General features: G+C 42.8%; 1 protein-coding gene across 4 annotated transcripts in view; it reads right to left on the minus strand.

Moving 5' to 3' along the window:
* sppl3 (signal peptide peptidase 3) overlaps positions 1 to 23,540 on the minus strand; it is a 28,517-nt gene extending 4,977 nt beyond the window's left edge. Inside the window, exons 1-11 of one of the 4 annotated variants that reach the window (XM_024380612.2) lie at positions 23,198 to 23,540; positions 23,004 to 23,104; positions 5,486 to 5,563; positions 5,160 to 5,269; positions 4,813 to 4,932; positions 4,100 to 4,178; positions 3,698 to 3,813; positions 3,237 to 3,343; positions 1,634 to 1,797; positions 1,213 to 1,400; positions 238 to 347 (exon numbers count right to left, since the gene is read on the minus strand). In XM_024380612.2, the coding sequence (XP_024236380.1) occupies positions 238 to 347; positions 1,213 to 1,400; positions 1,634 to 1,797; positions 3,237 to 3,343; positions 3,698 to 3,813; positions 4,100 to 4,178; positions 4,813 to 4,932; positions 5,160 to 5,269; positions 5,486 to 5,563; positions 23,004 to 23,029 (1,098 nt within the window). In that variant the 5' untranslated portion in view covers positions 23,030 to 23,104; positions 23,198 to 23,540. Of the gene's footprint in view, positions 1 to 237; positions 348 to 1,212; positions 1,401 to 1,633; positions 1,798 to 3,236; positions 3,344 to 3,697; positions 3,814 to 4,099; positions 4,179 to 4,812; positions 4,933 to 5,159; positions 5,270 to 5,485; positions 5,564 to 23,003 lie in introns of all 4 variants that reach the window. The other 3 variants (XM_024380614.2, XM_024380615.2, XM_024380613.2) reach the window with 3 other exon arrangements.
* Between the last annotated feature and the right edge of the window lie 2,228 nt (positions 23,541 to 25,768).

Below are 25,768 nucleotides of genomic sequence, written 5' to 3' on the forward strand. Positions count from 1 at the left end.
TCCATTTTCTATGACAACTTTCTAAATGTCGACAAAAAAAACAACCCCTTACAAGTTAATGGAAACATAGCTTCTGACTGTCAGCATTCAGTCAAAACACATTTACACAAGCTTCCTATAAAATGATTCCCCAGCAGTACTGCTATTTTGTCTGACCTCTTAACTTACATAAATGACTGAAGCCATCACATTATCCCCCACCGCTCCCCCCTTTTCCAGAAACCACCCCATATGTACCTTCAGGTAGGCCATGGTGAGCAGAGGCAGCAAGGTGAAGGGTACCAGGTAGAGCAGGGCAGGCTGAGCCGCGCGGTGGATTCTGGAGGCCACAGTGGCAGTCAGCAGGCCTGGAAGAAGCGGCGACAGGTCTGAAATACTCATACTATGGAGTTTAAGGTAGACTAAGCAATATGACATCATTGTGTACAGAGAGGCTTCCCTGTACTGCATACACAATACAACTAAATTCAAAATCAGCCAAGAATGACACTGTTGTTTAATTCTCTAAGCATGAAGTCGTCTCCCTTTATATATGTTGTCATATGGCTGACTATTGCCACTAGTCTAGTTAACCAGACAATAGCACGCTCTACTGACTGGGTTCAACAAGTCAGAATGTGGTTCTCTGTTACATCAGGGCTGCCCAACTCTATTCCTGCAGAGCTACCGTCCTGTTTGTTCCAACCTTAATCTAGCACACCCGATTCTAATAATTAAAGGTAGACTTTGGGCACAAAAAAAAAAAAAAGTCTAACTCTGCCTCTTTCTCAATTTTCAAACAGAAATGGGTTGTGCCTTCGGTGATTCATCGTTGTGTTACTCTGGTCTTGCGCGCTGTGACCGAAATAGCTAGTTTGCTAGCTAAGCTAGCCAGTAACTCCTCCATTATGTCATGACGTCATTTCACAGGATTTGTTTTTGGACAGAAGATCAGTAACAAATGGCACTTCTGTAGCCAAATATCTTATTCATCCTTGTTTTTCAATATTAAAATTACCTGGTATGATGGTAAAATGATCAGTTATACAGTTTTAAAGACGTTATTTCTGCGCCCAAAGTCGACCTTTAACTTGGTTAATAGGCTGAATCAGGTTAGTTACCTACTGGAGGGTAAGCTCTCCAGGGACAGATTTGGGCAGCCTCGTGCTACACGATGGTCCCCCCCCCTACACGATGGTCCCCCCCCGCATCCATCTCTCACCCTGTCCTTACCCACAAAGTATCCTATGAGAGTGCAGTGGAAGTAGGAGACGCGCCCCATGCGTCCGGGCGTGCCTGGTCCCCCCGCCTCCCCGCTGGCCTGCTTCTTGTAGTTGTCATAGCGCAGCACGAAGCACAGCAGCAGCCCCGGCATCACTATGTCCCCGATCCCCAGCATGGAGAAGTGACTGCCTGTGGAACTGGAGGGAGAGAGGGATGAGATATAGGGAGAAGAGGGAGGGAAAACACAGACAACCAAAACACAGTGAAGGGCAGGATGCAAAGAGGGTAATAAGGAGACAGCAGGAGGGGACAAAGCAGGACAGCGTGGGAGGAAATGCAAGCGCGAGTTTCAGAGCTCATAAGAACAGCTGTAGTGAATGCAGCTGGAGGTTTAAACATAGATCCACTCCCCACGGCGAGGCTGTGGTACCTGGGGAAGACCAGTTTGCCCGGCAGGGACAATCGGGGTACGTCGCGGCCCATCCCAGGGCCCAGGTGGAGCTTCCTGGACAGCACGTCTAAGGGGTTGTCAGCCGGCTGGGTGGCCACCTTCACCATCACGTTGCTGTTGAATATGTAGGCCGAGAAGAACACCTGCAGGGCAGACAGAGGAGTCATCTCCGGTGGCTCAAGCGATCCTTGGAAAATAGCCATCTTTGTAGTTCTGTCTTTGACATGTAGTCTAACCACGATAAAGGGGATAGACGGCATTGTAGGCTCCACCATGGTGTACAGCAGAAAAACAGCTACTGTCCTGTTAGCGTGGAAATATCCATCTATATATGGTGTGCTGCTCTGTCCACCTCAAGAAACACAAGAGACCTGAAAGAGCGGCACTTGCTGTACCTTAGGTCTTCACACGTTTAGTAAGCTGCATTGACAGTGGCCGAATCTCAAACCCAACATTTGTCCCCTAAGCCCTTTATTGGAGTGGCCCTTGTGTTCGATAGTGATCACTCAAGTCTGCAGGTTTTGGGCAAAATTAGAATTGAGACGATACGCACTCAATGTCACGACCGCCAAAATTTGAAATCCAGTTGCAAGCATAGTCTCCTGCGACTTGTCTTGTAGCATGACTCATTATGAAACATGCGCAGACACGCTTACTCTGATAGATGGTGAGAGTTGTAAAAACTCTGTAGCTACTCATGCCCAAAATATGTGCAAGTATATTAGTCGCAAGTGACTTCATGAGCCAATTTAGCTGGTTGTGGCCTGTGATGTTAGCTAGCATCACTAACAAACAGGGTTGGAATGGAATTCAAGCAAATTTTAGACAAGGATTTTTAAGCACCACTGCACAAGTAAACAGCGTGTAGTTCGGATGTGACTTATTTATGATAGTTGGACAGCTTGCTGATGAAGTTCTTGACCTACACTTAGCATTCCATACTTCATTTACCAAAAGCACCAATCGCTATATTGTAATTGAGTCAGCTGAACCCCGTGGGCGCGATACTGCACGGACTCGGAGAAGAACAGACAGTTGCTGCTTCATTAACTCTTGTTTGTTGTGATAAAATAATGTTCCTTAGTGTTGCACTAGCTGGTCAGCTTTGACATGGACTGCCTGGCCCAGGCTTAGCAAGAGAATGGACAGGTTTTCGTCAAATGTCATAAATACTGCGTCTTCAAGCACTGAACTCCTTAGCTAGATTTAAAATTGTGTGACTAAGACCTTGGCAAAAACGTCAAAAGTAATAATGTTATTAGGTAACGTGCTGAGATTCATGGGAAGGAATTGCTGCTGAGGGCACTGAGTCAGCAGAGGATGCCACTCGATAAAGAGGTTTCCGAAGGGTTCAGTGGAGGTCTCAATGGCTCGACAAACTAGAGTTTGAGATGGACTCGATTGATTCGTGAACGCACACGTTGAGTGATCGAGTGCTCAAAGTATTACGTTTGAGATTCAGCCATAGTCTACAGCTGGGGTCCTTTGTGTTTGGTGTCTGATGACTCATGGCCCTGCCTGTGTTTTAGTGGTTGTATTTGGGTCAGCTGGGTGGAGGGAGAGATGGGAGCAGCCATCTTACCCAGAACACGTCATAGATAAGCAGCCCTGATAGCAGCAGGCAAGACACCTTCAGACTGGGTAGCCGTACAAAGGCTATCATGGCCACACACAGCCCCATGGCCAGAGCTGAGGAGAGAGAGAGAGAATATCAGACATATAAACGCACAGCGCCGAGAGAAGAAGGAGAAGAGAGACAGCGCCGAGAGAAGAAGGAGAAGAGAGACAGCGCCGAGAGAAGAAGGAGAAGAGAGACAGCGCCGAGAGAAGAAGGAGAAGAGAGACAGCGCCGAGAGAAGAAGGAGAAGAGAGAGAGCGCTGAGAGAGACAGGAATACCAGACGAACACACAGCTCCAAAAAACTTGGAATGGAGCTCAGAGACATGAGATTAGAGAGAAACTGAATGCAAACCTTACAATGGCAAGACAACGCCCCCCCCCCACCACACACGAACACAACGCAGTCATGACACACTGACATACCGTCCATGAGCAGCCAGTGTCCAGTGAGCACCCAGATCAGCACCAGCATGACAGAGAGGGAGAAGGAGAGGAGCTCAGCCAGAGTGAAGCGCCCACAGCAACCAAACGAGATCCTACAGGGGGGCAGAGAGAGAGAAATGGTTTATACACACTGGACAAAACACAATCACTTCTCACTGGAAAATACATCACCTCGTCGATATGTACAGGGTCAAAAGTGTAGATAGTCAATTTGAGTCAAAATGTGCTCAACACACCCACACACAGGGGTTCAGGTTGAAGAATTCCGATTCAGCTGAAAAATCTAAGGCCAGATGCTTCACATTGTCAAACATAAAAAGGGGAATTAAAGACTTGTCACATTATTGGTTGTAGGCCATGGCAGCCTCTCAGCTTCCTTACTTGTTTTGTGGTGAGCAGGGCCTGGTCAAGTACTGGCACATTGGCAACAGGAGGAACGCAAACGCAATTGTCGCAAGAACTGAAGAGGAACAGCATAGAGGAAGATAGATAAGAGAACGAGAAAGAAATAGCAGCAAGACAGTTTGTTGTTTCGTTCCATTGGTTTCAGTCAGTTTATCGGAGTCAATCATTGTCATCATAAGAATTAGTTCGGCGGTAGGTATCCAGATTAGGGTACAGAGACTGTATGACAAAGGGGTATACAGTATTACTGAATGTGGACACTAGGGGCACTACTTAATAAAAACATTTGAATGTCTCCGCTGTAACCAAGAAGCTTGATCTTGACATCTAGCAAGTTAGCAAACCAAATGCATAGCTGGAGCCCTGAGCTGGCTATAATTTGACACATCTTAGACTTAACTTATAGTTTATAAGCAGTGGCATAGCACGCAGCCCCCCTCCCGAAAACAATACCGGCGGTATTTCAAAATATACCATTTATACCAAATACCGGGGTATTGCCCAAGCCTAATAAGAATTATGCTGAGAAAATGTTTCTGTTAAATCAATGCACCATATGACACCATCAATATAACGCCATGCTCTAAGGAAATAAATACATGTCAGCTTGCCTTCAGACAAAAGATGGGCAAGAAACTGCTCTGTGACATTAAGGCGCGTGTCTGTGTGGCGCGTGACGGGTCAGGTACCTGCGGTGCAAATGGTGAAGACCACCTGGACAGAGTCGAAGAAGAAGAACATGACGAGCAGAGACACGGAGGCTCCTATGGGCAGGAACAGAGCCTGTGTGGAGTCTATGGTCTGAATACCTACAACACACAACACATGCACAAGTGAGAATGCTCAAACACACAGGGATTGAGAAAGACAAATCACACAGGCAGAGACAGGCATTTCTGCATGTGCTGCATGTGCTGCGCCTACAGCCTGTGTAACAGCAAACCAACCAACTACAAAATATACGGAATCCACGGTATGACGACTTCCAACTTATTAAAAAAAAAAAAACACACGCTCTGTATGTCTTATGTCTCACCAAATATGTGAGACTCACTGTTGTTTGTGTTGCCATTGTTGAAGGTCCCATTCGGGACAGGGTTACCATCCTTATCTTTTTCCTGGTTCTCACAGTCCATGTTTAATGATCTGCATGGGGAGAGATGGAGGGAAAGGTGGAGAGAGGTTGACTATCTGAAATAAGATCAAGCTTCTCTCACATTGCTATTGTCAAAGACTTGTTTTACAATGACTGGATAGCTCATAGGCGCTCAATGTAATGGAAGTAACATGATAAAGATGAGACCCACAGTGACCAGTGTTGGCCTATCTGTGATGGAAGAGGGTTGGACAGGGTAGACTGACCTGAAGCTGCCATAGACTATGAGGAGGATGGAGATGAGGAAGGTGGACACCTGGCTGGAGTCGACCAAAGAGTATGCCCTATAGACAGAGAGAGAGAGGAGAAAGATTTTAGATTCCATTTCCTCCACAGAAAAGGTCCAAATCTGACCCGAAGGGCTGTTTTTATGCACTTCGCAACACGGCGTGCCTGGATACAGCCCTTAGCATTGGTATTTTGGCAATATACCACAAACATCCGAGGTGCCTTATTGCTATTATAAAAATGGGTTACCAACTTAGAGCAGTAAAAAGGAAAATGTCTTAAGGTCTGATATACCACAGCATTCAGGGCTCAACCCACCCAGTATATAATAGAGTAACCCATACTATACCTTCAGTGTTACATATGTCCACAAAGCTTGACCTTGGTCAGTTGAGTCATAAGACTATAATGAACATGTTATTGAAGAGTATATTCTCATTTGGAACCCTGGTATTCATAATCCCTTTGGTCAAACCTTAAAATAATAATAAGTCCCTTGACACCAAATCAATACATTCTCTTTGCTTCAGCAAGGAGAAAGGAACCTAAAAAAAAAAAAAAGGAGCGCGACATACTAGTTGCTATTTATACTTGTGTTCCTAACAGCTGTTTGTTTTTGGTTTGGAGGACTGAATGAAAGTCTTTGAAAATACACAATCAAAGAAGAAAACCGTAGCCTAACCCTTACTGGCATTAATCTAATGTACGTTTGTCTTGTTCTAGCCACATTTATTTATGCAATTCTTTGTGCACCAAACAAGGTGAAAGTAAACGTACAGATGGGGTGGGATTACCAGGGACCTCACGCGATAGTACTACAACACGTAGGTGCCAGTATGTATTGCAATTTGATACTGTTTCACAACAGACCAGTAGTGTGCTTTTCATTGAATCTTAATAGGGACACTGGCTATTCAATTGGGAAGGCTGTAGAAATAGCACAGGAAACATGTCAGTGTTCCAGACCATTACGACAGCTGACTAACAGGAAGGATGGTGGACCATCTGTGGCACGAGAGCTGCAGCACAGAGACACTTTTATGGATTTAACATTCTAAACCCACTAATCTGCAGCTTTAACCTTATCTGCCAGACATGGCCGGCTGACAACTTCTGGTTTCCTAGAGATACTCCTCGGTAGTAGCAGCTTGAGCGTGCCTAAAAAGCACATACACAAGCTAAAAATGATCAAAAATACACAGGGTTACAAATCCGAGGAGCGCATAAATAAACAGAGAGAAAACAAACAGATAGCTGTTCAAATGGGATATAGACTGCCTACATTCATCTCAGCTTTGGGTACTGGGCAATGCTGATGGAAGGCTGAGAGAGAGAAATCATGACCGATCAGGTATCTGGCACAGTAAACCTTACCCTACATGTGCTACCAGCTGTAATCAAATCTGTTTGTTTACAGTAAAAGGTGTGGATGTGCCCGGCGCCATGCCATCAGTGTTGTATGCCCATGGCAGGCCAATTATCACTGGTAAAGTTGTAGATCAACTAATAGGTGTCCCAGAGGGGGAGAGAGAGTCAGTGGAAGGAATGTGTTCCACTTCCTGAGATAAAAAAAAAAATGTCACACTGGCAGGGCTCTACAGTACCACCATTTTACTTGCATTTGTGCCTAAATATTTTGCTGTGCAACTTGGAATTTGTATTTAGGAACATCAATGCACCTAGAAAAATTAAAGAAGTCCATCTTTAATATCTCAAATATTTTTAAATGTGCTCCTACATTTTTCAACCTAGGCGCACACATGGTCCTTGTAAAAAGAAATTCGGCGTAGAGCACTGACAGGTTCATCTCTGGGGGGGTAAATAAGAGCATAATGGTTGCACTGTGCAACCCTGCCTACATCAGAGGTGCAGGTTTGACCCCTGACCCGTCTCATGTCCCTCTGTAGCCAGCCCCGAGTGAGAAATATATTCTGGGGTTAAGAGGACACACCCCCAAAAGAAATAACAGTATTCGTTCTTCATAACTATGCATCCCATTGCCTGCCGTATGACTGCACTCCAGGCCTTTAAATTACACCCCTGGATAAGTGTTAGGAAAAGCATGATGAAACGGCATAAATCATACGTACTTATGAGCTGTGAAGCGTAAACTCGCAAGGTAACACGCCAATCACTACCATAGCAAATCACAGGGCAAACTAAAAGCTAATGGATTACCCTGTTGACAAACAAACATTCTCCCAAACACGCTGGAGAGAAATGTTCCTTCGCCCGTCAATGGGCCTGACAGACCTCTCCTTTACAAACCAGGAGATGCAAAATCCAATTCTTTCATAAAATATTCAGATGCAGAGGGGATCTACAGCACCACACACTAGAGATGACCTCATTTAGTTGACTGGACAATTGTTTGGTCGATAGGCAGTTGGTCGACCAAGATTTTGTCAAGCAGTCAAAATCTATACTTTAAAAAAAAATATATATATATATATATAAATGGCACACGAGACACCTGTCTGAATCAGCTCCTGTCTGAGTGGACTAATCCATTGGAGGCTGCAGGGATTGCACACCAGTAGTAGGCCTACATTTACAGTTCATTTCTAGAATCTCTAATCTACCATGTTTGTTTGGTTACGGTAATTATGTTACTGCATTCAAAATATAATTACAGTCTTACCGTTCATGGTAGGGGTGGACATGACATTTGCAGAGGGCACAACCAATGTTACACGTGTGAGAAACAGGTTTTGGTTTATTTCATTCCATTTATGAGTGGTCATGCGCGGAGCCGGTGGAAACAATTTTTTATATTTTTAGATAGACCTACCTGATTCCTTGCGCCAATAGCTAGTTTCCCGTGCCAGTGAGCTTCTGCGGGCCCAGAATATTTTAAACAATGTAGTAAAGTTTGCTAGCACTAGCTTCAGGTGGGACCAAGTTGATACAAGGTCGGGATGATGGTGTTGATGTGAGAAAAATATATACAGTACCAGTCAAAAGTAGGGACACCATTCTCATGCAAGGGGTTTCCTTTATTTTTACAATAGAGCTGTTCTTGCCAAAATATAGACCTGGTCTAACCAAATAGCCCTATCTTCTGTATACCACCCCGACCTTGTTACAACTGATTGGCTCAAAAGCATTAAGGAAAGAAATGCAACAAAATGAACTTTCAACAAGGAACACTTAATTGATATGCATTCCAGGTGACTACCTCGAAGCTGGTTGACAGAATGTCAAGCGTGTGCAAAACTGTCAAGGCAACGGTTGACTACTTTGAAGAATCTAAAATATATTTGTTTTACACTTTTTGGTTAACACAATTCCATAGTTTATGTCTTTGTTATTCTACAATGTATAAAATAGTTACAATAAATAAAAACCCTTGAATGAGTAAGTGCCCAAACTTTTGACTGATACTGCTTATACAGTTGAAGTCGGGGGTTTAAATACACCTTAGCCAAATACATTTATACTCAGTTTCACAATTCCTGACATTTAATCCTAGTAAACATTCCCTGGTCTTGGGTCAGTTAGGATCACCACTTTTTTTTAAGAATGTGAAATGTCAGTATAATAGTAGAGATAATTATTTATTTCAGCTTTAATTTCTTTCATCACATTCCCAGTGGGTCAGAAGTTTACATACACTCAATTAGTATTTGGTAGCATTGCCTTTAAATTGTTTAACTTGGGTCAAACGTTTCAGGTAGCCTTCCACACGCTTCCCACAATAAGTTGGGTGAATTTTGGCCCATTCCTCCTGGCAGAGCTGGTGTAACCGAGTCAGATTTGTAGGCCTCCTTGCTCGCACACGCTTGGACATGGTTGTCCTTAAGCCATAACTTAGGAAATATGCTTAGGGTCATTGTCCATTTGGAAGACCAATTTGCGACCAGGCTTTAACTTCAGGACTGATGTCTTGAGATGTTGCTTCAATATATCCACATTTTCCTACCTCATGATGCCATCTATTTTGTGAAGTGCACCCGTCCCTCCTGCAGCAAAGCACCTCCACATGATGCTGCCACCCCCGTGCTTCACGGTTGAGATGGTCCTTGGCTTGCAAGCCTCCCCCTTTTCCTCCAAACATAACGTTGGTCATTATGGCCAAACAGTTCTATTTGTGTTTCATCAGACCAGAGGACATTTCTCCAAAAAGTACCATCTTTGTCCCCTTGTGCAGTTGCAAACTGTAGGCTGGCTTTTTTTAATGGTGCTTTTGGAGCAGTGGCTTCTTCCTTGCTGAGCGGCTTTTCAGGTTCTCGATATAGGACTCGTTTACCTGTGAATTTCGATACTTTTGTACCGATTTCCTCCAACATCTTCACAAGGTCCTTTGCTGTTGTTCTGGGATTGATTTGCACTTCTCAAAGTACGCTAATATCTAGGAGACAGAACACGTCTCCTTCTTGAGCGGTATGATGGCTGTGTGGTCCCATGGTGTTCATACTTGCATACTTGTTTGTACAGATGAACGTGGTACCTTCAGGCATTTGGAAATTGCTCCCAAGGATGAACCAGACTTGTGGAGGTCTACATTTGTTTTCTGAAGTCTTGGCTGATTTATTTTGATTTTCCCATGATGTCAAGCAAAGAGGCACTGAGTTCAAAGGTAGGCCTTGAAATACATCCACACCTCCAATTGACTCAAATTATGTCAATTAGCCTATCAGAAGCTTCTAAAGCCATGACATAATTTTCTGGAATTTTCCAAGCTGTTTAAAGGCAGTCAACTATGTAAACTTCTGACCCACTGGAATTGTGATACAGTGAATAAGTGAAATAATCTGTCTATAAACAACAGTTGGAAAATTTACTTGTGTCATGCACAAAGTAGATGTCCTAACCGACTTGCCAAAACTATAGTTGGTTAACAAGAAGTGTGGAGATGTTGAAAAACAAGTTTTAAATGACTCCAACCTAAGTGTATGTAAACTTCCGACTCCAACTGTATACGGGAAAAATAGACGTTTTAAAATTGACTAATCGATTGGTCGAAAGAACCAACGACTCTCGGTCTACTAAGATTTTTTGGGGTCGGGGAGACCACTACTACTCACCACCTTCAAAGCGAAATACATATGGATAGAAATGAAGACGTCTTAGCTGCATAACTACTCAAACGTCTACTTGGCGTTGGTCTAAGCAAGACTGCGGAGGCTGCTAACATTGTGTTTTGCGGAAGTAGCCAAACGCCACAACCCTCATCCAGCGCCGTGCAATCAATGAAAGGCAATAGCGAAAAAGTGCCGGTTGCATTACAATATTCAGTCTAATCCTACTGCAGAGGTCTTATGTCTTTAGATACAGCTAGCCTACTTAACATCCAGGAGATATGGCAAGACATTTGGCTGTGCAAGTATTCAAATTATGTATGTTAATGTACATAAAATGGTTTTAATTGAAAAAAAAAACATACATGAGCGTGTATACTTTCATAAGGCATTCGCTGTAGTCCTATAGGCTTAAAGTCAGTCATTTTAGAGAATCCTGTTAGTCTTTACTAATGGAATTTGGCTGATGCTTTGGCACCATAGTCATCCTTTCCTGGTAGAAAGCCAGGCCATGAGTTCATATAAAAAGGATTGTAGTTATGACTAGCGTACTCTATTCTAGAGCCCGACTGATTTATTGGTCGACCGATATTAGCCTTTCACCGATATATTCACTTTACAAAATTATAAAATGCAATAATTGCAATGATTTTACAGAGTTACAGTTCATATAAGGAAATCAGTCAATTTAAATTAATTAATTTGGCCCTAATCTATTGACTTCACATGACATGGGTGGGCCCGGGAGGGTATAAGCCTACCCACTGGGAAGCCAGACCAAGCCAAACAGAATGAGTTTAACCCAACAAGTGCTTTATTAGAGTCAGAAGTTGTCCTCAGCACACCTTCCCCCGACAATCCCGCAGGCGAAGAAGCTGGATGTGGAGGTCCTGGGCTGGTGTGGTTACACGTGGTCTGCGGTTGAGGCCAGTTGGACATACGGCCAAATACTCTAAAAGAACGTTGGAGGCCGCTTATGGTAGAGAAATTAACATTCAATTATCTTGCAACAGCTCTGGTGGACATTCAACATGCCAATTGCACGCTCCCTCAAAACTTGAGACATCTGTGGCATTGAGTGGTGTGCCAAAACGGCACATTTTAGAGTGCCCTTTTATTATCCACAGCACACAGTGAACCTCTGTAATGATCATGCTGTTTAACTAGCTTCTTGATATGCCACACCGGTCAGGTGGATGGATCATCTTGGCAAAGGAGAAATGCTCACTAAATGCAGATGTAAACAACGCTGTGCACAAAATGACAGAAATAAGCTTTTATTTTGGCTCATGAAACACGTGACCAACACTTTACATGTCGCTTTTATATTTGTGTATCTGCGTTTAATCCACTGAAAAGGACCGATATACTGTCGTGGCCAAAAGTTAAGAATGACACAAATATTAATTTTCAAAGTCTGCTGCCTCAGTTTGTATGATGGCAATTTGCATATACTGCAGAATGTTATGAAAAGTGAGCAGATGAATTGCAATTAATTGCAAAGTCCCTCTTTGCCATGTAAATGAACTGAATACCCCCCAAAACATTTCCACTGCATTTCAGCCCTACCAGAAAAGGACCAGCTGACATCATGTCAGTGATTCTCTCGTTAACACAGGTGTGAGTGTTGACGAGGACAAGCCTGGAGATCACTCGGTCATGCTCATTGAGTTCGAATAACAGACTGGAAGCTTCAAAAGAAGGGTGGTGCTTGGAATCATTGTTCTTCCTCTGTCAGCCATGGTTACCTGCAAGGAAACACATGCCGTCATCAGCTTCACAGGCAAGGATATTGCTGCCAGTAAGATTGCACCTAAATCAACCATTTATAGGATCATCAAGAACTTCAAGGAGAGCGGTTCAATTGTTGTGAAGAAGGCTTCAGGGCGCCCAAGAAAGTCCAGCAAGCGCCAGGACCGTCTCCTAAAGTTGATTCAGCTGCGGGATCGGGGCACCACCAGTACAGCGCTTGCTCAGGAATGGCAGCAGGAAGGTGTGAGTGCATCTGCACGTACAGTGAAGCGAAGACTTTTGGAGGATGGCCTGGTGTTAAGGGCAGCAAAGAAGCCACTTCTCTCCAGGAAAAACATAAGGGACAGACTGACATTCTGCAAAAGGTACAGGGATTGGATTGCTGAGGACTGAGGTAAAGTAATTTTCTCTGATGAATCTCCTTTCCGATTGTTTGGGGCATCCGGAAAAAAAGCTTGTCCGGAGAAGACAAGGTGAGCGCTACCATCAGTCCTGTGTCATACTAACAGTAAAGCATCCTGAGACCATTCATGTGTGGGGTTGCTTCTCAGCCAAGGGAGTGGCTCACTCACAATTTTGCCTAAGAACACAGCCATGAATAAAGAATGGTACCAACACATCCTCCGAGAGCAACTTCTCCGAACCATCCAGGAGCAGTTTGGTGACGAACAATGCCTTTTCTAGCATGATGGAACACCTTGCCATAAGGCAAAAGTGATAACCAAGTGGCCCGGGGAACAAAACATCAATATTTTGGGTCCATGGCCAGGAAACTCCCCAGACTAGAGGTTAACCGATTAATCGGAATGGCCGATTAAGTTTTCATAATCGGAAATCGGTATTTTTGGGCGCCGATTTGCCCATTTAAAAAAAAATGTATATACCTTTATAAGAACACATTCATATTTTCAATGACTGCCTAGGAACAGTGGGTTAACTTGTTATGGCTGCAATCCCCCTATCAGGATAAGTGTCATCAACAACCGCTGAATAGCATAGCGCTACATTCAATAAATATTACTACAAATATTTATATTCAAGTGCAATATAGGAAAACACAGCTTAGCCTTTTGTTAATCCACCTGTCGTGTCAGATTTTGAAATTATGCTTTACAGCGAATGCAATCCAAGCGTTGGTGTAATTTTATCGATCGCACGACAAAACATTAAGTACACTTAGCATCAGGAAGCTTGGTCACGAAGATCAGAAAAGAAATCAAACTAATCGTTTACCTTTGATGATCTTCTGATGTTTTCACTCACGAGACTCTGTTACACAACAAATGTTCCTTTTGTTCCATAAAGATTATTTTTATATCCAAAATACCTCCATTTGTTTGTCTCGTTATGTTCAGAAATCCACAGGAAAGAGCAGTCACGACAACGCAGACAAATTCCAAATAGTTTCCATAATGTCCACAGAAACATGTCAAACGATTTTTATAATCAATCCTCAGGTTGTTTTTAAAATATATAATCGATAATATATCAACTGCAAATGTCTTTCGCAGTAGGAGAGGGAAAAGCAATATCAATCCAAACTCACATGAGCAAAACTCATGTGACCACTTGACGCGATGTTATCGTTCTGACTCATTTTTCAAAATAAAAGCCTGAAACTATGTCTGAAGACTTGACACCTTGCGGTGGAACATGGAATTTTTAAAATAGAAGCCACTTCCTGTTTTGATTTTCCTCAGGGTTTCACCTGCTATATCAATTCTGTTATACTCAGACAATATTTTGACAGTTTGAAACTTGTGTTTTCTATCCAATACTAATAATATGCATATATTAGCAACTGAGGAGCTGGCCATTTACAATGGGAACCTTTTCATCCATGCTATTCAATACTGCCCCTGCAGCCATAAAAAGTTAACTGCCTTGATCAAGGGCAGAATGACAGATTTTCACCATGTCAGCCCGGGGGATCCAATCTTGCAACCTTACCGTTAACAAGTCCAACGCAATAACGACCTGCCTCTTTCTCGTTGCACTCCACAAGGAGACTGCCTGTTACGCGAATGCAGTAAGCCAAAGTAAGTTGCTAGCTAGCATTAAACTTATCTTATAAAAAACAATCATAATCACTAGTTAACTACACATGGTTGATGATATTACTAGATATTATCTAGCGTGTCCTGTGTTGCATATAATCTAACTGAGCATACAAGTATCTAAGTATCTGACTGAGCGGTGGTAGGCAGAAGCAGGCGCGTAAACATTCATTCAAACAGCACTTCCGTGCGTTTTGCCAGCAGCTCTTCGTTGTGCGTCAAACATTGCGCTGTTTATGACTTCAAGCCTATCAACTCCCAAGATGAGGCTGATGTAACCGGAGAGAAATGGCTAGCTAGTTAGCGCGCACTAATAGCATTTCAAACGTCACTCGCTCTGAGCCTTCTAGTAGTTGTTCCCCTTGCTCTGCATGGGTAACGCTGCTTCGATGGTGGCTGTTGTCGTTGTGTTCCTGGTTCGAGCCCAGGGAGGAGCGAGGAGAGGTACGGAAGCTATACTGTTACACTGTCAATACTAAAGTGCCTATAAGAACATCCTATAGTAAAAGGTTAATGAAATACAAATGGTATAGAGGGAAATAGTCCTATAATTCCTACAACTTCTTACCTGGGAATATTGAAGACTCATGTTAAAAGGAACCACCAGCTTTCATATGTTCTCATGTTCTGAGCAAAGAACTATCTAAAGACACTGAAGCAGCAAGCTTTGTGGAAATTAATATTTGTGTCATTCTCAAATCTTGTGGCCACGACTGTAAAACGCAGAGAAAACACTCAGCAACAAAAAAAAGCAGTTAATTAAATGACTGCATTTCACTTTCTCCTGGGGGGGGGGGCACTCTTTACATGGCTATAAGCCCCATCTTGCCTTGCGCTACAGTAAGACTGGACAACAGAGGTATCACCTGGCCAACGCAACTACACCAGTTACATAAGAGTGAACTACCACAGAGTTACTGACGAACTGTTACTTCTTCTACGGTGACTGCAAAGTAGATAGAAACCAAAAATGTGCACTTGCCATATACTGTGACACAAAGTGTCATGTTAGGGTGTTGGGTGTCGTGACAAACAAAGAACATTCAAATCTGTGGTAACAATGTTACAGCGCTTTAGTGAAGCCAGCAAAATCTGGTGTGCTATATTTGCTCTTTTTGAAGGGCATTCCTCAAGCACTGTCATTCAAATGTTTTCTGAGACACTAAAAAGCTTAGCAAGTCACAAAGTAGCACTTTGTAGCTATGTTTTGATGCATGGTTTTGCTTGATAAGGACGGGTCCAAATACACATTTTGCCACTCATTTCCACGACAAGTTCTAGCTAGCTAGCCATCTAACTCGCTGTGCGAGAGCACTTTGAATTTAGAGAATTATGTTTTCCCTTTCATTTTACAGTCGTTTGACAGACACACTTACCCAGAGCAATTAGGGTTAAGTGCCTTGCTCTAGGGCACATTGGCAGATTTATCACCTAGATTGCGCTGGGATTCAAACCAGCGACCTTCCAGTTACTGCCCAATGCTCTTAACCGCTAGGCTTCCTGCCGCCAGAATTCAGTGGCTACTGCCCTACAACAACAAAAAAATAAGATGAAAACACAACTAAATACCAATACATTGAAAAGGTGTACTGTGTCGTTGTTTTCCAGCTGGTTAGCATGAGGCAGCTCATTCTTCAGAGCCTAGACAATTTATTTGCTGGAATCAGTGCAGTCAACCCTCTTTTTTACAAAAGTAACAGTTTTTCCATGAAAAAATTGCAGTGCTTACATGAATGTTCTTTCCTGAAATTTAAGAAATCATCTTTGAGTATCTTCGTGGGGCTGTTTTAAGCACAAAAAAGTTTGTCCTAGTTTTTTTTTATAATAAAAAATAAAATAAAAAATAAATTAAATTAAATAAAAAAATATAAAAAAAAAAATTTTTTAATCGGCAGATATCGCTCATCTGTTCATATTTCCACTAAAATCAGGTTTGGATTCAAAAATCCCATATCGGTCGGGCTCTACTCTATTCATGCTCTCTGCCAAACAGGAATCGCCAGGCCCGATATGCCGCACTTGTAATTAGTTTGAGAAAAAGCGGTAATCTCCTATCCATTTCATTCATTCAGTAATACAGAAATAACTGGAGCAGTCTATCAGGGGAGGGAGCGGCGTCATGTAGTTTACTGTTGAAACAGGATAAAAAAGGTCAATGCTACGCCTCGTTAGTGGTGTTATGGTCCAGCCAGTCCCAGAAAAGACGTGTTCCTAAAGTCTGCATACAGACTTACTGAGATGCATTTTTCCTCATAGGGCTCACATCAGTGACGCACGCCTTCCGCACAAACCACAGCTCTCGCTCTCTACCCTGAACAAAAACATAAAACGCAACGTGTAGTGTTGATCCCATGTTTTATGAACTGAAATAAAAGATCCCCAAAATGTTCCATCCCTGTTAATGAACATTTGTCCTATGCCAAGATAATCAAGCCACCTGACAGGTGTGGCATATCAAGAAGCGGATTAAACAGCTAGATCATTACACAGGTGCACCTTGTGCTGGGGACAATAAAAGGCCACTAAAATGTGTAGTTGTGTCTCACAGGACAATGCCACAGATGTCTCAAGTTGAGGGAGCACGCAACTTGCATGCTGACTCGGATGGGGCCACAGTGTCTCCTGACCCCTCCTGTCTCAGCCTCCAGTATTTATGCTGCAGTAGTTTGTGACTGGGGGCTAGGGTCAATTTGTTATGTCTGGAGTACTTCTCCTGTCCTATTCGGTGTCCTGTGTGAATCTAAGTGTGCGTTCTCTAATTCTCTCCTCTCTTTCTCTCTCTGAGGACCATGCCCCAGGACTACCTGACATGATGACTCCTTGCTGTCCCCAGTCCACCTGACCGTGCTGCTGCTCCAGTTTCAACTGTTCTGCCTTATTATTATTCAACCATGCTGGTCATTTATGAACATTTGAACATCTTGGCCATGTTCTGTTATAATCTCCACCCGGCACAGCCAGAAGAGGACTGGCCACCCCACATAGGTATTCCTCTAAAGAGGAACCAGGCTATGTGAGAATGCTGTTCATCGACTACAGCTCGGCATTTAACTTCTTGGATATAGGGGGCGCTCTTTTAATTTATGGATAAAAAAACGTGCCCGTTTTAAGCGCAATATTTTGTCACGAAAAGATGCTCGACTATGCATATAATTGGCAGCTTTGGAAAGAAAACACTAAGTTTTCCAAAACTGCAAAGATATTATCTGTGAGTGCCACAGAACTCATGCTACAGGCGAAACCAAGATGAAACTTCAACCAGGAAATGGGCAGAATTTTTGAAGCTCTGTTTCCCATTGTCTCCTTATATGGCTGTGAATGCGCCGGGAATGAGCCTGCCCTTTCTATCGTTTCTCCAAGGTGTCTGCAGCATTGTGACGTATTTGTAGGCATATCATTGGAAGATTGGCCATAAGAGACTACATTGACCAAGGGTCCGCCCGGTGTCCTTTGTCTAAATTGGTGCGTAATCTACAAGCTGCACGCAGTCATCCAGTGATTGACAGGAGAGGAGGCTTTCAACGAACGATATATCATGAAGAGATATGTGAAAAACACCTTGAGGATTGATTCTAAACAACGTTTACCATGTTTCAGTCGATATTATGGAGTTAATTTGGAAAAAAGTTTGGCGTTTTGAAGACTGAATTTTCGTTTTTTTTGGTAGCCAAACGTGACGCACCAAACGGAGCGATTTCTCCTAAACAAATAATCTTTCAGGAAAAACTGAGCATTTGCTATCTAACTGAGAGTCTCCTCATTGAAAACATCTGAAGTTCTTCAAAGGTAATGATTTTATTTGAATGATTTTCTGGTTTTTGGGAAAATGTTGCCTGCTAATGCTAATGCTAAATGCTACGCTAGCTGCGCTAGCTGTTACACAAATGCTTGTTTTGCTATGGTTGAGAAGCATATTTTGAAAATCTGAGATGACAGTGTTGTTAACACCATAGTACCCTCCAAGCTCGAGACCCTGGGTCTCGACCCCGCCCTGTGCAACTGGGTACTGGACTTCCTGACGGGCCGCCCCCAGGTGGTGAGGGTAGGCAACATCTCCACCCCGCTGATCCTCAACACTGGGGCCCCACAAGGGTGCGTTCTGAGCCCTCTCCTGTACTCCCTGTTCACCCACGACTGCGTGGCTACGCACGCCTCCAACTCAATCATCAAGTTTGCGGACGACACAACAGTGGTAGGCTTGATTACCAACAACGACGAGACGGCCTACAGGGAGGAGGTGAGGGCCCTCGGAGTGTGGTGTCAGGAAAATAACCTCACACTCAACGTCAACAAAACTAAGGAGATGATTGTGGACTTCAGGAAACAGCAGAGGGAACACCCCCCTATCCACATCGATGGAACAGTAGTGGAGAGGGTAGCAAGTTTGAAGTTCCTCGGCATACACATCACAGACAAACTGAACTGGTCCACCCACACAGGCAGCGTCGTGAAGAAGGCGCAGCAGCGCCTCTTCAACCTCAGGAGGCTGAAGAAATTGCTTGTCACCAAAAGCACTCACAAACTTCTACAGATGCACAATCGAGAGCATCCTGGCGGGCTGTATCACCGCCTGGTACGGCAACTGCTCCGCCCACAACCGTAAGGCTCTCCAAAGGGTAGTGAGGTCTGCACAACGCATCACCGGGGGCAAACTACCTGCCCTCCAGGACACCTACACCACCGGATGTTACAGGAAGGCCATAAAGATCATCAAGGACAACAACCACCCGAGCCACTGCCTGTTCACCCCGCTATCATCCAGAAGGCGAGGTCAGTACAGGTGCATCAAAGCTGGGGCCGAGAGACTGAAAAACAGCTTCTATCTCAAGGCCATCAGACTGTTTAACAGCCACCACTAACATTGAGTGGCTGCTGCAAACACACTGACTCAACTCCAGCCACTTTAATAATGGGAATTGATGGGAAATGTAAAATATATCACTAGCCACTTTAAACAATGCTACCTAATATAATGTTTACATACCCTACATTATTCATCTCATATGTATACGTATATACACTGTACTCTATATATCATCTACTGCATCTTTATGTAATACATGTATCACTAGCCACTTTGTTTACATACTCATCTCATATGTATATACTGTACTCGATACCATCTACTGTATCTTGCCTATGCCGCTCTGTACCATTACTCATTCATATATCTTTATGTACATATTCTTTATCCCCTTATACACGTAAGTGTAAGACAGTAGTTTTGGAATTGTTAGTTAGATTACTTGTTGGTTATTACTGCATTGTCAGAACTAGAAGAACAAGCATTTCGCTACACTCGCATTAACATCTGCTAACCATGTGTATGTGACAAATAAAATTTTATTTTATTTGATTTTTGATTTGGTTTCTTCCTAGGTTTTGGCCTTTCTAGGGAGTTTTTCCTAGCCACCGTGCTTCTACACCTGCATTGCTTGCTGTTTGGGGTTTTAGGCTGGGTTTCTGTATAGCACTTTGAGATATCAGCTGATGTACGAAGGGCTATATAAATACATTTGATTTGACTGCAGTAATGTCCACCAGAGCTTTTGCCAGAGAATTGAATGTTAATTTCTCTACCATAAGCCACCTCCAACATGTATTAGAGAATTTGTCAGGACCTCCAACCGGTCTCACAACCACAGACCACGTGCATGGTGTCGTGTGGACGAGAGGTCTGCTGATGTCAACGTGCCCCATGGTTGCGGTGGGGTTATGGTATGGGCATGCATAAGCTATGGACAACAAACACAATTGCATTTTATCAATGGCAATTTGAATGTACGTGATGAGATCCTGAGGCAATTTGTCGTGCCATTCATCCTCCGCCATCACCTCATGTTTCAGCATGATAATGCACAGCTCCATACACAATTCCTGGAAGCTGAATATGTCCCAGTCCTTCCAGTGCCTGCATACTCAGACATGCCACCCATTGAACATGTTTGGAATGCTCTGAATCGACAGCATGTTCCAGTTGCCGCCAATATCCAGCAACTTCACACAGCCATTGAAGAATGGGATAACAATCAACAGCCTGGTCCACTACGCGAAGGAGATGTGTCACGCTGCATGATGCAAATGGTGGTCACACCAGATACATGGCCCTACCTTTTTATTTTTTTAAGGTATTTGAAACCAACCGAGGCATATCTGTATTCTCAGTCATTTGAAATCCATAGATTAGGGCCTAATTAATTTATTTCAATTGACTGATTTCCTTATAGGAACTGTATCTCAGTAAAATCTTAGAAATTGCTGCATATTGCCTTTATAATTTTGTTCATTATATATAGCATTTGCATAACATTATAAAAAAGCATGCTGGTCTATATCCCTAACAGAGCTGTAAAACACCATTAACAGGCACCTTCTGAACCAGCCACCGCATTCAAATGAGAAAGGGTTAGCCTGGCCTTCTCTGTTGCCAGTCTTGGATTTAACTCAGATCAAATTAAATAATTGTTGTTTTAAGAGGCCGGTATACATTTCCAGACAGTGCTTGGACATTTATAAACAAATATAAAATCCCCACTGAAGTCAAAGTAATGGATTGTATTAAGTAAAAAATGATATACAGCAAGTAAACTGGTCAAGTTGTCCCTCAATTCTGCTCACATGGATGAGATGGGCTAAATAAATGGAACATTTAAAAATAAAATACAATCCTGGAATGTTGTGGGCTGGACAGAAGCCCAAGGGCCAGAAGACTTCCTTGTTTGGGAGAAACAAGGCTTCTATAACACAATTCCAAAACCGTACACCATCAAGCCAAAGGCATGCATGCTTTGGCCACTGAGGAGTCAGCCACCAAGCGACACAGGACAACGATTAGTTTCTCAAAACATGTCGCTATAGCAAAATTCTGATTGACCCACAAAAATGAGAGCTGGTTCGAAATTCCATCGTTATTCATGGTAGCCCTACATGAGGAAAAATATCAACAATTTCAATGTAACAATGCTTCCTTATAGGTCTTACAAAACAGGCATGTCTTGTTACAGATGGGCATGGTAAAATATTGTGCCTCTGTCTGGCCTCATGCGCTTCAACTAGAGGGAAATCTGAGTGATACCATGTCCCAGGACCGTAGGTGCAGCTAGAGAATCGCCAAACTCTGGTTAAAAACAACTAATATTCAATCTACTCAGAAGGGTTGCGATTTAATTAAGTGGTACGTTATCTTAACTTCAAATCACATCATTTTATTAGTCACATGCGCCTAATACAACAGGTGTTGTTCACTTTACAGTGAAATACTTACTTATGAGCCCCTAACCAACAATGCAGTTTTTTTTAAATAAAAAAATACAAATAAGAAATACAAGTAATTATGACATAAGTTTTTGTAACCAAGACACAGAACATACATTTTAAAAGATAGAACAGTAAAAATATTATTAGGCTGACCATGTGTGTTGCTTATTATAACCACATAACATAATGGCTCTGGCATTAGTTTTTCAGTTCTACTAAACCTGGGGGTCACCATTTTCCAAACATTGGTCACCAGGAGCGGCATACTTATTCAAAAATACACTTGGTCTTAGTGGCATAACCTAAATGGTTGCCTCCACATCAATACATACTACTAGTCATTTTTAGATGTCACAAAATTAGACTTCAATAATTCCATGATCTGCAGCACAAGACTTCAAAATAAAACACCTAAACAAATTGTAGACAAATGACCTGATCTCCAATTGTGAACAAGAGAGACATGACATGGACTGTATCAGTCAGCCCAATAAGTTACTATACCGGTCTGAATGGCATCTATCGCTATCATAGATTTTTTTTTAATGTAGGCAATGTACAAAGTAGTTAGCTATCATTATGGCACATGTAACTAGTGATTGCTAACTAGCTAGCTAACAATGATGCGGGAAGATACACCCAGATCTATAAAGACAATGCCTTATTTAGCTAGCTAGCTACTATTTAGGACAATCAATATTACCTAGCTAAATGAGTTGGTGAACTAGCTAAATTAGTTAGCTGTGTTGAATAGCTAGCAAGTCAGCTGCGCACTTAACTGCTAACAAAATAAAAATGGATGGCACAACGTCCCTATCTATTCATCTGACGCGATAAAACACCGGGCGTGGTATAAATAACGTTATCACAATGACATTTAATGAATTAAGGTGAGCTTTTCTGGCTAGCAAGCGTAAACGGTCTGGCTAACGTTAGTTACGATAAGCTCCCTTTGTGTGCAACTGGCTACGAGAGGTAGCAATAAGCTATTTATTTGAACAAATATTGTCGAGGGGCTTAAACTAATGAAATAATATGAAGTAGGTATGAGTTGGCGAACCAACGTTAGCTAGCAATAACCTTGCGCATTCGTCGAGCTTAAACACATAGTTCTGAATCAACGGTAACGCCACCATGGAAACGGGAGTCTGAGCTAACTTGCGGCTAGCTGGCTAGTTAACCCCGTTCACGCGAGCCTACTGTAACTTGGACCGTAGCAAGCTAACGTTTAGTTCACTAACACAATTTGAAGAGGGCCATCTCATTCTAACTAAGCGAAAATAGCGGCTGATTCATGTAGGAACGAAATATGTTGCTGTATCTATGTGAATTGCAGCGTACAAATGGCATAACTACACCAATCAATTCAGTGTGGTTAGCCAGCTCGCGCAATGCCTATGCGTACTCACCAAGAAGAGTAGCCTTGTTCCGCCATGTCGCCGACGACAACAGTGTAGTGGTGGGTTCCGCGACTGTAGAGATTCGTGTCCCTGTGGCAAAACGGTAGGACCTGGTGGACACAATTGCCGCCTTTACTTCAAGATGGGTCTTTTTAACAGTCACTATTTGATAACAACATGGCGATGTATACCAGCCCCCAGACCTGCTAGCAAACACCAGCCGAATAGCTTCCAATCGAATTACAATGATGGTTTGCTAGGTGGCCAAGACAAAGCACGCCGAGAAAAAAAACTCTATATTTCATCAGTTTTGCGAGTGTCCTGCCGTCTCACTGCCCCCAAGCAGGCCCGAGTCTCAACGGATCCTATACTCGCTGTAAATCCATATTTAGGGGTGTTTTCTTGCGTCTATATTCAGATATTCCTTAAGTCTGCACCCTCGGCTGTAATGGAAGCCGCGCAGATAGCTTTATTTTCTATGGCGAGAGAGTCACGTGCACGCGCAATATCGCCCTTGCAAGAGAGGTTTACACAAGTACCTGTGTGAAGCTAACCACAATAAAGACTAGCCACAATAGTGGAATTTTCGGGTTGACTTCAAAATAAAAGCTCCTCATTGATTCAAATAGTGGAATCATGCCATCTTTGGACTAGATAATGCTAATGAAGGTCGGAATGTTGTTATATAAATTCAACAAAATGCAATAATTTGTTAATTTGACACAAAAAAATTATCTGTGGATGTATTAGAAGTATATGCACTGTCCAGCCTAAGCTATGGATGTTGCACCCATGAAATGGGGTATCAGCCTACTCAGTAACACTCACAGAACACAACTGTGTAGAGTTTCCACAAATATTATTATTGTGGGACTCTAAAAACCAGTGCGAAATGAGTCACATTAACCATTCAGCCTATTATATACATATTGAACATTCATATTGGACTGGACAGCCTAAACTAGATGTGCACCCATGTAATGGGTGACACCCACAGAACACAATTGTGAAGAGTTTCCACAAATATTGTACAGCCTTACCTATGGATCTCTGGAAAATAGTTTATTTAAATAAATGCTGATTAAAACATTATTTATGTTGCAATTTGTCATTATTGGGTATCTTAAATGCTGTCACCAAGTAGGCTGATACCCCATTTCATGGACCCAAGATCCATAGTTAAGGCTGTATATTGCAATATGAATGTTCAATTGAAAGTATGTTGACTGGTGAGCTTAATGTGGCTCATTTCACGCTGGTTTCAAAGTCTTGCAATAAGTGCTACGATGGTAATATTTGTGGAAACTCTTCACAGTTGTGTTCTATGGCTGTCACTGAGTAGGCTGATACCCCATTTCACGGGTGCAACATCCGTAACTTATTAAGCTGTATTTACTGTATTTTATTAGGATCCCCAATTAGCTTCTGCCAAGGCAACAAAACACAACAAATAGAATACATGAAATAGATTATATACAGTGGCTTGCAAAAGTATTCACCCCTTGGCATTTTTCCAATTTTGTTGCCTTACAATCTGGAATTAAAATAGATTTTGGGGGGGGTTGTATCATTTGATTTACACAACATGCCTACCACTTTGAAGATGCAAAATATTTTTTATTGTGAAACAAACCAGAAATTAGACAAAAAAACAGAACTTGAGCGTGCATAACTATTCACCCCCCAAAAGTCAATACTTTGTAGCGCCACCTTTTACAGCAATTATAGCTGCAAGTCTCTTGGGGTATGTCTCTATAAACTTGGCACATCTAGCCACTGGGATTTTTTCCCGTTCTTCAAGGCAAAACTGCTCCTGCTCCTTCAAGTTGGATGGGTTCCGCTGGTATACAGCAATCTTTAAGTCATACCACAGAATCTCAATTGAATTGAGGTCTGAGCTTTGACTAGGCCATTCCAAGACATTTAAATATTTCCCCTTAAACCACTCAAGTGTTGCTTTAGCAGTATGCTTAGGGTCATTGTCCTGCTGGAAGATGAACCTCCGTCCCAGTCTCAAATCTCTGGAAGACTGAAACAGGTTTCCCTCAAGAATTTCTCTGTATTTAGCGCCATCCATCATTCCTTCAATTCTGACCAGTTTCCCAGTCCCTGCCGATGAAAAACATTTCCACAGCATGATTCTGCCACCATCATGCTTCACTGTGGGGTGTTCTCGGTGATGAGAGGTGTTGGGTTTGCACCATACATTGCGTTTTCCTTGATGGCCAAAACGCAAAATGTTTGTCTCATCTGACCAGAGTACCTTCTTCCATATGTTTGGGGAGTCTCCCACATGCCTTTTGGTGAACACCAAACATGTTTGCTTATTTTTTTCACTAAGCAATGACTTTTTTCTGGCCACACTAGCGTAAAGCCCAGCTCTGTGGAGTGTAGGCTTAAAGTGGTCCTATGGACAGATACTCCAACCTCCGCTGTGGAACTTTGCAGCTCCTTCAGGGTTATCTTTGGTCTCTTTGTTGCCCCTCTGATTAATGCCCTCCTTGCCTGGTCCGTGAGTTTTGGTGGACGGCCCTCTCTTGGCAGGTTTGTTGTGGTGCCATATTCGTTCCATGTTTTAATAATGGATTTAATGGTGCTCAGTGGGATGTTCAAAGTTTCAGATATTTTTTTCGAACCCAACCCTGATCTGTACTTCTCCCCCACTTTGTCCCTGACCTGTTTGGAGAGCTCCTTGGTCTTCATGGTGCCCCTTGCTTAGTGGTGTTGCAGACTCTGGGGCCTTTCAGAACCGGTGTATATATACTGAGATCATG

This window comes from Oncorhynchus tshawytscha, linkage group LG20 (genome assembly GCF_018296145.1).
Source record: "Oncorhynchus tshawytscha isolate Ot180627B linkage group LG20, Otsh_v2.0, whole genome shotgun sequence".
In the NCBI taxonomy this organism is placed as follows: Eukaryota; Metazoa; Chordata; class Actinopteri; order Salmoniformes; family Salmonidae; genus Oncorhynchus; species Oncorhynchus tshawytscha.